At 41.1% G+C, this 16,570-nt stretch overlaps 1 protein-coding gene across 1 annotated transcript in view; it reads right to left on the reverse strand.

The window, feature by feature from the left end:
• Nucleotides 1-9,007: 9,007 nt before the first annotated feature.
• LOC114645665 (1-aminocyclopropane-1-carboxylate synthase-like protein 1) overlaps nt 9,008-16,570 on the reverse strand; it is a 93,983-nt gene continuing 86,420 nt past the window's right edge. Inside the window, 1 exon segment of the mRNA XM_051923605.1 lies at nt 9,008-9,735. Within this exon segment, the coding sequence (XP_051779565.1) occupies nt 9,302-9,735 (434 nt within the window). The 3' untranslated portion in view covers nt 9,008-9,301.

Below are 16,570 nucleotides of genomic sequence, written 5' to 3' on the forward strand. Positions count from 1 at the left end.
CATAGGTGGAAATTGATTTCATTTTAGTTTTGTTAAGTTTGACTTGATTGTATGGAATGTTATATGCTTTTAATGAATTCAATAAAAGATCAAAAAATAATTAAATCTCTCTGTTATAAAAGAAAATCTTGAGATGAGGCAAGACTATTGCCAAGAGATTTTATCAAACCCCGCTCTCCTCTCAACCATTTATGGTTAACGCCTGCGGTCCTCTCACCTCTCATTCGTGTGAATGGTTTTCTCAGACTCAGTTCTTGCGCTCTCAGCTCTTATAAATTTTTACATTTTCCTCACTTTAAGTTTCCAATTAAAAAAGATGTATTATGTTCAAATCTTATTGAAGAATTTGATTACGAAGAGTTATCAACAGAAGAAATGAGTACACGGGCAATCCTAGCACCGAGAAACAATGAAGTCAAATGAATTAACGCGAAAATTGTCAATTGGTTACACGGCAAATTGGTTAAATGTGTATCAATAGACTCTGCTGAAACAGTTGGTGGTGATGGTGCGGAAGATGAAAACATCAACTTACAATATCATGAAGAATATCTACAACCATTAACATCAAACCGGCCGAATTACTGTTGAAAGAAGGATGTATCGTAATGTTATTGTGTAATTTATGTCTTAGTGATGGGCTGTGCAATAGGACAAGATTAGTTGTATTAAAAATTGGTCGAACAATTCTGACTTGCAAAATTTTAACAGGCGACAAGAAAGGTAATGTAGTACATCTTCAGGGGATAACATTAGACACCAAAGGAGATCTTGATATGCCATTCATATTAAAACGTTTACAGTTTCCCGTTAGAATAGCTTTTGCAGAGACAATTAACAAATCACAGAGACAAACACTCGAAAAAGCTGGTTTATTTATTAGAGAGAAAGAAACGAAATTCACTCACGGGCAGTCAAACGTTGCATTGTCACGATGTAAGTCCAAACACGGAATCAAAATTCAATGCGATATTGATGAAAAGTTAATTCCAAATATTGTTTTTACTGAAGTTTTACAGTAAAAGTGTAAGTTTCAAAAATAGGTGCGTGTTAATTTCAAAGCCAAACGGAACGAAAATGTTTAACGCAACAAATACCTGTAATGCAACATGAAACATAATTTTCTTTCAATTTATTACTTTTTAATATTTTTTACTATGGTTAATTACTTGCTGTAATGTAAAATAGTTAGTTCTATTATGCGTATGTAACAATTCCCATGAAAATAACAATCTGTTTAAATTGTACATCCACTTCCCCATACGCGAGAGGCCAGCGCATAACGCCTGCACAGGAGTTGGCAATGAAGCGAGCAGGGGGCAGAGCCCCATAGTAAATAAAAATAATAATTTGTGCACATTTTACTTCATTTTTTTTAGATTTATCATTTGTTTAGGGGGTTACTTGTGCCCTGATGTTCAATTCTAACATCAGTTTTCTGTTTTAGTGCTTACTTTTGCTTTTCTAAAACATTTTGTGTTATTTTTACCTCCATTTTGTTTATTAAAGATGGTGGCCAGTTTGTCTTCTCACTATAAAGGCAGCCCCCAGATTGTTCAGTGTGTGCCCTCAGAGAAGGAAAAGATCATCCTTATGGTTAGGACCACATCCCAATCCAAGTTTGCAAATTTAAAACCCTTTTGCTGTTCCTTTGCATGTCAAAAGTCTTCTCATAGCCAACGTCCTGTCTGGTTTTTGATTCTCGTTTTCGTTTCAGTAATTGTGCAGCTGATCTCCCGGTCTTGATCTCTATTTTGTTTTTGACTGCATCTCTTCTCCAGATTATTCGAAGAAATCTTTCTTGCTAATTTGTTAGTATAACCAGAATGATTTGCCTGCTTATATCGGAGATGTTCCATCAGTATCAGCTTTTCAAGCCCGGCTTGAGACTTGCGACTTTAGTCTGGTGTACCCTGACTAGAGCTGCTTAGTCATTTGTACAAAAAGTAGTGTTAGTAACCCTTCTTTGCTCTGTCTCTCTTCTCCATATCCTACTATAACTCTTGGTGCCTGTGGGAACCAAATTTTGTATTAACATTTTTTATGTTCTGTTATTTTGAAGATATGTTCAATTTAATTTTGTAGTTCAAGATTAGTTTATGTATTAAGACTACAGCTAGACAATGATTCAGTTTTAATGGGGTATTGTTTCTTTATGAAGGGGTGCTGGGTTGCAGAGGTTAATGGGAACTAAGACGTTATCGTAGGTTTTGTGTGTGGATTAATTGAGCTGTGGAAACACACGGTTTTCTTACCGTGTCGGTCTTGAGTTTGTTTCATTTATAACTGTGGAACTATGTAATATGGAAAATAAACGTTGTTTGATTTACAAAACAATGTAGAGGATTAATGAGGAACGCCAAGGACCATACACACGTAAGTTCCTGCCATAGCCACACATTCTGCTCTACTGTACTGCCAAGCTGTTCTCCTGCCCCTGGAAAAGACACCCGAGATACTGGGAGCCTTAAAATCATTGGATGGAAAGATTCTGTCGTCAGATCGGACAGCCCAGCACAGACTCTACTGCATAATGACCAGCATTGGGTGGGTAGAGTTGGGGTTAGATCATTTTTATAACTCTTGGACTGAGGCTCACAAGACCTTGTAAATGTTTTTAAAAAGCAATTATTGTTGTAAAGGACACGGCTAGTTGTCCTGAACGTATCGTTGAAAGGGTGCCATAAGATTATGATATAACAAAGGCGCTCTGTGCGGATTTTTGTCTTTCTGCTTTAAAGTATGCTGACGCTACTCTGGACCGCAGGCTCTGACCTTGAGTCTAAACACCATAAAGATATCCCGTTACTAAGATTTAAGAACATGTGCTTGCCTGAGATTTGCATGTGTATTATCGTAGTATTTCCTTCTACTTACCCTTTACCTGTTCTCTCAAGGGCAAGTGTTCTCGTCAAGTTTGTTATCGGGTTGGTCTACTGTTGCACTTTAAGATGAACACACACATACAGTGGTACCTCAGTATACATCCTTAATCCGTTCCAGATCCTTTGACTTATACCAAACAGGACATACAGTATACCAAACAAATTTTTCCCATAAGAAATAAAGGGAAAATGATTAATCCATTCCCATGAAAAAAAATCCTATTGTTATTGGCATATTATACATTGATGGGATTGTATAAAATTATTTAAACATTGCTTAATACTAACATACATAAATACAAAAGCAATTAGATGAAATAAATTAAAATTTAACCTCACTTTACTTTTTAATAACGTCTTTGTTTTTCACAATCGTAGATACCGTCGTTCTCGGCATACGGTATGCAGCAGCCATTTCCCAGATACGCATGCCACCTTCATACTTTGCAACAATCAATTCAAATTTACACGAAAAAATGCAAAATCATGTGAAAATTCATATTGAGTTATAGCGCGGGTTGTTCACTGAATGCTAGCAACTGGCGTACTGATGCTCGTGGGCAGTCGTGGCTTTGACTCGAGAGAGATAAACAAGGGTAGCACGCAGTGTTCTAGCACGCGAGTCATATTCCAAACAAAGGTCGTATTCCAAGCAATATTTTTCGCTTCCAAACATGACGTATACCAAGTTGGACTTATTGCAAAGTGGACATATACCGAAGTACCACTGTACATAGATATACGCATACACATAGACCCTAACCACAACAGTGCCCCATGAATGACACACACACACTGATTAACCTTAGCACTTTAAACCACACAAGTGCTTTAGGAATAACTCAGCCAGTCATTCACCACGTCAAGGGACTTACTTATTATCGGCACGAACAACATACAATGTTTTAATAATATCTCAGACCTAAATATTACCTTTGGTCTACAAGAATACATTTAAACATAGCACATAGACTCAGCACTCTTGACTATAGGCCATTTATCAGCCAAGAATACCTTCTTTACGTCCTGTTTCCTACTATTGAGTGGAGCTCTCACCCTCAGCTTTAATAAACCTCGCAGTACAGAGGTAATGGCAAATCTCCGGCTGCACTAGGTGCTCAAAGAAATGTAACTTATTATTTCAATCACACTAAAGACATTAAGACAAAGCATAGAAAGTTAAAAGCAGCGTGGTATTTATTACAGGAGTAATAATAATGCCACTGAAACAAAGAATAATAGAAGATAGGACCGATAGAAAAGTCTGGATATATATAGTCTTTAGAAAAAGCTTACGAAAAAAGTAGAAATGAAAAGGATGACTGTCCCAGGGCGGTGTTTGATTTAGCAATCGATGTTCATGATGCTTTTCTGAGAACCAGGGACGTCTTCGTCCGTTCTTCTTTCTCTCTCCTTCCTTACGTCCTTACTTTCCCTACTCACTCCTCAGACGAGGCATATTTATTCTAAAATTGTACCAGGGGGTTTTGCAAGATGTGATTGATAGATATTCTGATTGGCTGGCTGTTAATATGAAGAATTAATTCACTGTCCGTTTTCCCAAACAATAAAACCTTTTATGTTCTCTGAGGTGTCGGTAGATCTTCCTTTCCCAGGCTGTAAAATAATTAGGCATTGGCTCAGTCTTCCTTTCCCAGGCTATAAAGTAATTGAGCCACCAGCATGTCTTCCTTTCTATGTTGGAACAGCTGTTTTAAAAGTGAGGTGTAAGGCAGCGGTTCTCAAACTGTGGGGCGCGCCCCTAAGTAATAAAAAAGGGGGTGCGAATGTTGCCATATGTGGCGTAATTTCGCTATTCGTAGTGAAATTGTAAACTTGTAGCGGTGTATTGGCAGCAAAAAATATAGGAATACATTTTATTAGGGTTTCAAAAAAACGTTAGGGGGGCGCGATTAAAACTGTTATGAAAACTCAGGTTGCAAATACTTAAAGGTTGAGAAACGCTGGTGTAAGGGAAGAAAACCTGATTTGATTTGTCCTAAATGTAGTTCAGCTGTTGTCTTGTCTTGAACAAAATATAATAGAAAATTAAACCAAAATGTACAGATTTTGTACCCCACAACAGCATGCCATCAGCTATATGTTAATCATGCTCTTGTACATTCATATCTGTTGTGGCCACTAGGGGGCATATCAGAGGCTCTAAAATAACTCATAAATATTCATGAGCAGGGCGGAGCTTCAAACTAAAAACACAATGGAAATGAAAAGCCGTAAAAGCAGTTTTGGAACAAACTGAAAGTGAACCAATGTTCAAATCGAGCTATAGTGATGATGATGATGATGATAATGTGAATTGGTTATCAGACATTGACACGGACAGTGGAACTAATGCATGATACAGTAGTACTGTATGACCAAACCGGCCTGATATGCCCGGTGAATCTGATTGCATGAAGCTTCCGCATAGTGCGTCAGTAGCTGTGTGTGAAAATGACAAAATAATTGCAATCAACTGCAAGGACAAACAAGACGTTAGCCTCCTAAGCACTGGTCACAATGCAGCAACTGTCAACGTTCATGTCAGAGGAAATGTGGAAAAGGCGAAGCCTTATGCTGTGGTAGAGTACAACACAAGGGGCACATTGACTATAAGGATCAGGCTCGAAAATTCTACTCTCTCATCTGCAAACATCAGAAAAAAAGTGTGCAAAGAAACACGAGTATGGTGTCACGATTACAACATTGGCCTGTGTGTTGGCAACTGGATATAAACATTATCACCAAAAGGGTGTGTTGTAAATCCCCATTAGTACAGTAGTAGACACCAGACAGTCCTCTCCTACTGCATTTATGTTGACATCTTGGTATTTACACGTAATAACATTTTTTTCCTGTTAAAAAAAAATGAAACATGTTTGGCTCATTTTCCCTGGATAAACATAACGCTAAGGAGGTTAATAAATCTGACTTAAAAACAGACTCCTAGCACTTAGAGTGGCATACAAAAGTATTCAATCCTCTTGAAAGTCATCATGATGTTGTGCATGATAAAAGCATGTGTCCACATATTTATCCATTCGGTATTTACAATATGAACTCTTATGTTGTCACAATACATTTCCAAAATCCAAGTAAAACATATTCTGTAGAAATGTAACTGAAGAAGAAAAACTCCAAAGTTGATGTTTGCCTAAGTATTCAAAGCCTACACATTCATACTTTGTTGAGAAGCCTTTTGCTGCACTAACTGTCTTCATTCTTTTGGGTGTGTAAGTATGTCCCAGTTTTGTTCACGAGTGATTCTTCCACATTCTTCTTTGCAGAATTGATCGAGACCCTCTAGTTTGGTGGGCTGGCACCTCTAGACAGCAGTTTTCAAATAGTGTTAAAGATCCGCAATAGAGTTAAGATCAGGGCTTTGACTTGGCCATTCCAGAACATTCACCTTTCTGTCACTGAGCCATTCCAGTGCCACTTTGGCCTCATGCTGAGGGTCCTTGTCATGTTGAAAGATGAATCTTCTGCTGAGTTGTACTAAGTTCTCCTGTGTGGTATTGGTGTCCCTTCAACTCTGACAAGATTCCCAGTCCCAGCACATGAAAAGCTTCCCCATAGCCTGATGCTGCCACCACCATATTTCACTTCAGGTCTGGTGTTTCTTGAGGCCTGGGCAGTGTTAGTTTTACCCCACACACACCTCTTTGAAGTCTGGACAGATAGTTCTTTTTGGGTCTCATCTGTCCATAAAACCTTCTCATGCTTTGTGGCAAATGCCACACGTGCTTTTATGTGGACCTTCTTAAGGAATGACTTCTTTGCCGCCCTCCCGTAGACGCCTGTTTTATGAAGAGCTCTTGAAATTGTGGACCCCTGCACCTTCACTCCAGTTTCAGCCAAAGAGCATTGCAAGCTTTTGAGGGTGACGTTTGGATTTTTAATCACCTCTCCCACCAGTCGACGTCTTGCTCTGATGTTTAGTTTTGATGGACGGCCTGTTCTAGTAAGAGTCGGGGTGCTGCGATGACCCTTCCACTTTCTTATGATGGATCCAACGGTGTGTAACGGGACAGTCACAATCTTCAATATTTCTTTGTCGCCATTTCCTGCCTTGTGCATTTCAAGGACTTTGTTTCTCACATCAGCAGATGCTCATTGGTCTTCATTTTTGCAGTGATTGTCCGACAGAGACATAGAAAGGACTCACAAGTAGGACCTCATTATGTTTGACTGGCAAATGACTGTCATGTTTGTGTCATTTGCGATTCATTTGTCATTTGTGTAGACCTGGAGCTTCCAAAGCACAGAGCTTTAAATACTTAGGCAAATACAAACTTTGGAGTTCTTCTTCAGTTAAATATCTACAGAAAATGTTTTACTTGAACTTTGTATCGTTACAGCATAAGATTCCACATTAAAAACACTGAATGGATAAATATGTGGACAGACCTTTAATCATGCTGAAGATTATGATAAGTTCCAAGGGGATTGAATACTTTTGCATGCCACTCTAAGTGCTAGGACTCTCTTTTTAAGTCAGATTTCATGTACTGGTTGGATAATTATAAGTAAATATTTTCCACCTCGCTGGTCGGCAAAGATTTTTTGTCTTCTGCTGGTCCACAAGTCAAAAAGGTTGAAAACCGCTGATGTAAAGAGCTCAATTCTTCTGCTGTAAAATTGTTAGGTGTGCAGCTGACCAAACACTGGCACCTATTTACTAGGCGAGTATCGTCAAACTGATGGAATGAGCCGCCCCAAGTGTAAACGTGTTTTGTTCGCTGATAGTACGGTCATTTTGCATCACAGTCAGTGTGCAATCTCAAGATGGTAGTGTCATAGGAGGCTGTGGGACAAACCCAGCCGGGACACCTGGAAGGACCAGGAGGTGGTTTATACGTCCCCTGGGCCACGAGGGGGAAACTGCCCTGGATCGGGAGAGGACCACGGCAGAGGAGCTAGGAGGCTCAAGCCCATTGGGGCCCATGGCCACCACCAGGAGCCCGGGAAACATGCACTTCCATCACACCTGGGAAGGTGGAGGAAGATCCTTCCAGCGATGCCCGGAGTGCTTCCGGGTGCAAGGGCAGCACTTCTGCCACACCAGGAAGTGCTGCCAGAAGAGTGTCATCAGGCACCTGGAGCACATCTGGGTGAGAATAAAAGGGGCCGCCTCCCTACAATCAGGGAGCTGGAGTCGGGAGCGGGAGCAGGACGAAGCTCCCGGGAGGAGAGGAAAGGCGGCCCACGGACATTTGGACGAGAGACCCGTGGAGAGGGAGATTGGTGCTGGGGGCACTGTGTGACGTGTGGGACTTTTGCATTCAATAAACGTGCGTTTTATGTAAAGTGCTGGTGTTAGCCAGATGGCGTTCGGAACCCGAGCTCACAGTAGGTACAGGGTGGGCCATGGAAAAGTAGCCCACCTCCAATTCCAGTGAAATGCCCCCCACTTGACTCACGAAACACCACTTCACAACCAGAAAATTGGCGTTTGGTGCGCCGTGTCAGGAACACGACTAGTGGGCATCAATTTTCTTCACATCAGCTGTGAATACCGCAGTTTACCTGGACATCTTTGAACAATTTTACGACCAACTAATACCAGAAGAAAATAATGTACTGCTTTTTCCAACAAGATAGGGCAACATGCCACACCTCACTCGACTCACTGTGGCACAGGCTCATAAACTGTTTACAGAGAAGCAAACTGTGAGCAAGGGGTTATGGCCACCATGTTCCCCGGACTTGTCCACATGCGATTTTTATCTGTGGGGAAAATTTAAAGCAGAAAGTGTACGCCAACAATCCACATACCCTGGATGAACTCATGGAAAACATCCCGAACGCTATCCGCAGTATCACCGTGGACGAGCTGACGGGCCCAAAGGTGCATAGCCGTGAACGGGGACCACTTTCAGCATCTGTTGTACCTTGTGGGTAAGTGAATAAAAACAATCCACTTGCTCGAGCATGTTGTCATACTATCGCCGGAGGCGGGCTACTTTTTCGTGGCCCACCCTGTATAAAGAGGGCTTAAGGGACAGAGTGACATGGACACAAGAAGAACATGCAAACACCAAGGTCAGGGCTCTGTAGCTGCAAAGAAGCAGAACCCTTTGCAACGCCACCTCAAGTAAAATTACCTCCAGTTAAAAGTGAAACTGAAATAAATGAAATTTATTTATATTCGCTTAACATTTGAAATGAGTTCTCGCTAAAACGCAACATTTGCTTACTCACATTTTAAGGAACTTGTTTTAGCACCGAATTTGGTTTGTTCTGCTTCTTGATTTATTGCTGCTGTTCATTCCAGTTGAAGACACTGAAAACCATAATCTTTTAATAAAATGATATAAAATTGTCATATTAGTGTTTCCTAAAGAAATAAAAATGAAGTCCATTATAGAAAAACAATTAAATGCTGCTGGTACAGGTAATAAAAATGTATGCTTTTATGGTACACCTTTCGCTTCTAAATCTTCATCTTTTGGCTTTTCCCGTAGTTTAACATACACATCAAACACTTCCGGGTTTTCCTGGGCAAACAATTCCGGTGTGTTCTTTTGGAGCCAATCCGAAGAGCGCATTTGTTGCTTCAGAATTTCAATCAGATTGTCTAATCCTGACGACGCTGGCTGGGACTGGCAGGACACCTGCATGATGTCGTCTGCGCCGCTACCGAGTATGTGGTCAAAGGTGGGAAGTGCAGTGTGTTTGGTGTCCTCCGACGGGCTCAGCCAACTCCTGTCCTCGGACGTGCAGGACTTCAGTCTACCGTCTGTCTGCCTGCTTCTCTTTGGGTCTTCCGTCTGATTATTCCTCTTTAGATCTTTGGTTAGATCGTTTTTCCTCAGTTCTTCCAAGGCTTTCCGAAGCCTCTGCATTCCTAAATGGGCAAAGAAAAATAAAAAGACAATTTGAGAATGTTGCGAATTTTGTAAGGAAAAAGATGTCATAATCTATTCTGCCTAATTTTGAAAACCATACTATACCATCATTATGCAACATTCGGTATTAAAGGTCTTGAAGGGCACAGTACTGACATTTTTCTGTTGTAGTGTACCTTGTGCTCTGAGTCCCAAGGGGGACCACCCCACCAAACCCCTTTCTTCAAAGCAGTATTTGTATATTAGCATGATCAAACTCGAAACTCCAAAGGGGAATCTATATATATATAATTCACTAAGCAGCCGAACATGGCAGGCAAGACGCAAGACAGAGCCCTGCCCACCAACAATTCACTAAGCAGCCAACCATGGCACGCAATACAGAGACCATGGGATACTCACGACAGAGCCACGCCCACCAACTCACACAGCACCGCCCACCAACTCTAAGACCATGGGATACGCACGAAAGAGCCCCGCCCGCCAACTCTAACCCTCCTCCAGGGACACTACGACAAACTCAACACAGAACAGAAACACGCTGTTGACAGTGTTTTACACGCTACATACAGCGATTCCCATCCCCGACAAACATGCTTCTTCTTAGATGGTCCTGCAGGACCAGGGAAAACCTTTGTCTACAAAACCCTGATTCATACCATCAGAGCTAGGGGAGACATTCCTACAACCGTATCATCTACAGGTTTAGCTGCAACATTGTTACCGGGTGGAAGAACTGCACATTCCGTTTTTAAAATACCGTTGAGGCTAAATACTACTTCCACATGCAACATCAAACCTACCTCGCCACACGCTCAACATCTTCTGCAATCCAAATTGATAATATGGGACGAGGCGCTAATGACACATGCATACGCATTCCAGGCAGCTGACAGGTTATTACGTGACCTCACGGGTGACACACAGCCATTTGGAGGCAAAACAATACTATTGGGTGGAGATTTCCGACAAATTCTCCCATTTCGCAACATGGCTCCTCGATGTTGGAGACGGGACAAACGGAACACCTGTGACATTGCCTTCACATTGTTTTCCTTTTATTTCCGATCCCGTTCAACAACTACAGTGCATCCGGAAAGTATTCACAGCACATCACTTTTTCCACATTTTGTTATGTTACAGCCTTATTCCAAAATGGATTAAATTCATTTTTTTCCTCAGAATTCTACACACAACACCCCATAATGACAACGTGAAAAAAGTTTACTTGAGATTTTTGCAAATTTATTAAAAATAAAAAAATTGAGAAAGCACATGTACATAAGTATTCACAGCCTTTGCCATGAAGCTCAAAATTGAGCTCAGGTGCATCCTGTTTCCCCTGATCATCCTTGAGATGTTTCTGCAGCTTAATTGGAGTCCACCTGTGGTAAATTCAGTTGGTTGGACATGATTTGGAAAGGCACACACCTGTCTATATAAGGTCCCACAGTTGACAGTTCATGTCAGAGCACAAACCAAGCATGAAGTCAAAGGAATTGTCTGTAGACCTCCAAGACAGGATTGTCTTGAGGCACAAATCTGGGGAAGGTTTCAGAAAAATTTCTGCTGCTTTGAAGGTCCCAATGAGCACAGTGGCCGCCATCATCCGTAAGTGGAAGAAGTTCGAAACCACCAGGCCATCGAAACTGAGTGATCGGGGGAGAAGGGCCTTAGTCAGGGAGGTGACCAAGAACCCGATGGTCACTCTGTCAGAGCTCCAGAGGTCCTCTGTGGAGAGAGGAGAACCTTCCAGAAGGACAACCATCTCTGCAGCAATCCACCAATCAGGCCTGTATGGTAGAGTGGCCAGACGGAAGCCACTCCTTAGTAAAAGGCACATGGCAGCCCGCCTGGAGTTTGTAAAAAGGCACCTGAAGGACTCTCAGACCATGAGAAAGAAAATTAATTCTCTGGTCTGATGAGACAAAGATTGAACTCTTTGGTGTGAATGCCAGGCGTCACGTTTGGAGGAAACCTGGCACAATCCCTACAGTGAAGCATGGTGGTGGCAGCATCATGTTGTGGGGATGTTTTTCAGTGGCAGGGACTGGGAGACTAGTCAGGATAAAGGGAAAGATGACTGCAGCAATGTACAGAGACATCCTGGATGAAAACCTGCTCCAGAGCACTCTTGACCTCAGACTGGGGTGACGGTTCATCTTTCAGCAGGACAACAACCCTAAGCACACAGCCAAGATATCAAAGGAGTGCCTTCAGGACAACTCTGTGAATGTCCTTGAGTGGCCCAGCCAGAGCCCAGACTTGAATCTGATTGAACATCTCTGGAGAGATCTTAAAATGGCTGTGCACCGACGCTTCCCATCCAACCTGATGGAGCTTGAGAGGTGCTGCAAAGAGGAATCGGCGAAACTGGCCAAGGATAGGTGTGCCAAGCTTGTGGCATCATATTCAAAAAGACTTGAGGCTGTAATTGCTGCCAAAGGTGCATCGACAAAGTATTGAGCAAAGGCTGTGAATACTTATGTACATGTGCTTTCTCAGTTTTTTTATTTTTAATAAATTTGCAAAAACCTCAAGTAAACTTTTTTCATGTTGTCATTATGGGGTGTTGTGTGTAGAATTCTGAGGAAAAAAATGAATTTAATCCATTTTGGAATAAGGCTGTAACATAACAAAATGTGGAAAAAGTGATGCGCTGTAAATACTTTCTGGATGCACTGTATATGGCGACATCGACTTCTCAACTGTCACTCTGGAACAACTCAGCACACGAGGTATAATCGTGTGTGCTACAGTCCACATGCACCTCTGAGCCACGTTGACTTTCATTGTTCTTTTCGGTTTCGGCTGCTTTTCTATATATAATTCACCAAGTCGCCCGACCATGGGATACGCACGCACGCAAGACAGAGCCCCGCCTGCCAACTCTAACCCCCCTCCTGCGTCCACCCTCGCTCTCGAGGCATGAGCAGGCAGTGCGCATGGGGTATGCACGACAGAGCATTGTTCTTAGTCACGGAAGCATAGTCATACAGTCTGCTCAACAATACGCTGACTACATGAATACTTCTGGAGTTTATGGTGGAGAGGCAGAAATTGTGGCAATGTCCCAAATTCTTCCAGCTACTATCACCATTCACCTCCGAGATATCCCTGACCCCATCAAATTCAAATTTGCCTTTTACTTTTAAACGCAGACAATTTCCTGTTAGATTGGCCTTTGCCATGACAATTAATAAAGCGCAGGGCCAAACTTTCAAAAAGGTATGCCTGTATCTGCCAAACCCAGTTTTCTGTCACGGACAATTGTATGTTGCTCTCTCCAGAGTTCCATCTTTTCATTCACTCACAGTCGTATCCTCAAACCCACCCCATTTGGACAACTGTGTCTTTCAGGAAGTGTTCACCCATCAATACATAATTATGCGGCGTATGCTACGCCGCGGGTTGGCTAGTTCAATATAATATACAAATAACAGCTCACTGAAAACTCTGAGGGGGGACCTGAGAAGGACATGTTCTCCCAGAAGCCATAAACTGTAGGAGAGATAGCAGATCCAGCATTGTGAGAATCTCTTCATTGTACGTCTCTCCTTGTTGCTAAGGCCCAATGGCCTTTGAGCTTGGACAGACCCCAGTGGCATAGCTAGGGGTGGGCGGTCCACCCCGGGCAGCACATTTTTGGGACCAGCATTATTGCCCAAAAGTCTCAGCGCAATTTGTGTGTAAGCAGCAGATTTCGGAAAAATATCACTCATGAATGAAAAAAGCAAAACTCTCTGATTTTTATCCACAAATGCTTCAAAAATTATTTTCAGACTGTCCTTCTGTGACGGCATCAGAAATTCATGAGGCAATAACAAAAATAAACATAAACATTACACCGATAAGAACTTCTAGAAAGATAAACAACTCATTTACAATTTATAATTTTGTTTCGTTATCAATCCGAATGCATGCTTGCTCTGTGCTGAAAACATTCCCACCTATCACTTGTACAGTACACTGGTTCTGGTTTTCGCAGCGTAATTATATTAAACTAATAATTAGAACACGGCTCATCAGTGCGTCTATACTATATTCTTGTCTAGTTGATGCTTATAAATAATTATATGTGAAAAATTATTGCTGTTTCTCTATATATAAAAAAATCTATGCAAAATGTATCTTAATTTTTCTCTATACGTCATTTTAATTTTCTATTTAAATAGGTTAAAATATTCAGATATGTTGGAGGGCGGCAAATTAAAGTCCCACCCTGTCCCGAGCGAATGTGAATTTCCCCTTGGGATTAATAAAGTATCTATCTATCTGTCAAACTCGAGCTACGCCACTGACAGACCCTGGAGGAATTGGGGGGATAGTGCAGCATTCACCTCCGAATCTTGGCTAGAAGAATGTGGCCGTCCATTTGGTCAAAACAGTTGGGAGCAGAGGAGGCTGAAGTTACCCGTAAGTTGGTTCATTATTATTATGGCACTGGTACAGAGGTGAAAAATCTTATATCAGTACTCCAATTTTAGTACCCCAACACTAGTGGGTACACAGGTAAGCAAACCATCTTTTGTTAAATTCAAAACAAAAAAAGAGAAAGTTGAGGTCGAGAAATCAGAAATCAAGCTTGACAAATAGACCCTAACAAAATTCCTTCAGAAAATTAAGCACAACCCACACATTCTAAAGCTCGGATAACGAGCACGTCACGCTGCCATCTTAAATCAGGCGAATCCATGACGTCACTCACAGCAGTGCTACCAGCCACAAGGAATCGACACCATCACGTCTATTAAGGATACGTGAATAAAACACACGATTCGCGGTAAGTGTGAAGCTACTGTAAATGCTAGCACAAAATGTTGGCGGACAATATTATTATCATAACGGGGTAACATAAAATAAAATTTAAAAAGTTTCAAAAAGTATAAATACACGCAGCTCTCAAGTTACAAATGACTTCTTCTCTTGCCTCCTTTTCTTAACCCAATTCTGTGCACACAGCTGATTCAGAAAGCATTCAGACCTCCTCACTTTTTTACATATTTTGTTATGTCAAAATTTGTAAGAGCCATTTCCTAGTTATGTAAGAATCATAAATATTTTACTAGATGACAATGCATAATCTATGGGAGGTTCCTAAAACTCCCATAAGTTGAGTAGAATTGGTATATTCTTGCTATTTCTATCTCCTTTAACTAAACATTATTCTTCAGTTAGTGACCAGCCTTGCCATATGTAAGGCGTAGAGGGCACAAGGTTTTAAACTGTGACCGTGCCTATGTGCCTACGGGCCTATGGACCTTTTGAGTGTGTGAAGTAACTCGTGCTTATTTAAGTGCTGTGCCGTACGTTTAAAGCGTACAGAAGAAGAAGCTAAGAATCGTTAAGTATAGAAGAAGAAATAAAGAACTTTTAAGTACAGAAATAATTAAAGTTTCTCAAGAAAAGCTAAGTTTAGAGAAGATACATTTTCCCTTTTTTTTTGCCTTTCATTCTACGTGTGTAACTACTTTTTTCTTTATTCTTGTGTGGATTATTTGCTTTTAACTTTCACTAAATATTTTTAAAACAAACTTTTGGACTGAGAGATTTCTTTCAGCACGCGTTTTACCCGTGCTTAATCTCGCCGTATACTTCGGCGGCTACAACATTATTTCAATTCATTTTCCCTCGTCAAGCAACACTCACTAATCAAAGATGACAAAGTGAAAACAGGATTTTAGGAATTTCTGCAAATTTCTTAAAAATAAAAATTGGGAGGGCTGTTCTGCACCTAAAATCTGGAATAGCTGACCGATAGAAGTTCACCAGGCTAATATGGTGGAGCACTTTAAAAAACTGCTAAGAACTCATTACTTTAACGTGGCTTTCTCATAGCTTCATTTTAGTGTAACTCTTGATATTCTGTGTATGCATTCATCACTTTTATCATGGCTCTAAAATAGGTACTAACCCCCCACTTTCTCTGCTGTTCTTTTTCTGGTTTTCTGTGGTGGTGATCTGCGCCACCACCACCTGATCAGGGCACCGTGATGTCCTTACACTGATGGATTAAAGACCAGAAGTCCACATGACCGTCATCATCAAGTTCTTCCGTGTGAACCCTGAATACAATGATGACTGATTGAGGTCATTGATGTGAGGTAGAATACTTAGAGGGGCCGGGTGGTCTCGTGGCCTTGGAACCAATGTTCCCTCTAAGCTAAGCGCATGAGCGATCGCTCACACGAATTCAGAGCGTCGCTCATACTTCCCGCACGATCGCTCATTCCAACGGCGTCGCTCGTACTTATCGCACGATCGCTCACTCCGACCGTCGGAGTTGGTGCTCATAAATTTTTGGCTTAAACAAAATGTCGCTCATAAACAATGTTTTTTGCTCACTATATGCTACTCCTTAGAGGGAACATTGCTTGGAACCCCTGCAGATTTTTTAAATTTTTTTTCCAGCCCACTGAAGTTTTTTTTTTGTTTTTTCTGTCCTCCCTGGCCTCACTTTATTCTGTGTTAATTAGTATTGCCTAATTTTTATATTTTTTCTTTTTCTTTCTTCATCTTGTAAGGCACTTTGAGCTACACCATTTGTATGAAAACGTGCTCTAGAAATAAATGTTGTTGTTGTTGTCATCTCATATTACACTCTCATTATTTCTTCCAATGAAGGCAACACCAAGTCATTGTTTTCACTACTTAATAATATCACACAACCCCCAGATTCTTTACCTTCTCACCTTTACTCAACTGAATTTTGCAATTCTCTTATGTCCTTTTTTAATGAAAAAATCCACAAGATTCACCAGTCTCTCTGTACGGATTCCTCCAGTCCTTCATTTAATAATAATAAATAATAATTCATTACATTTATGTAGAGCT

This window comes from Erpetoichthys calabaricus, chromosome 2 (genome assembly GCF_900747795.2).
Source record: "Erpetoichthys calabaricus chromosome 2, fErpCal1.3, whole genome shotgun sequence".
Taxonomy (NCBI): Eukaryota; Metazoa; Chordata; class Cladistia; order Polypteriformes; family Polypteridae; genus Erpetoichthys; species Erpetoichthys calabaricus.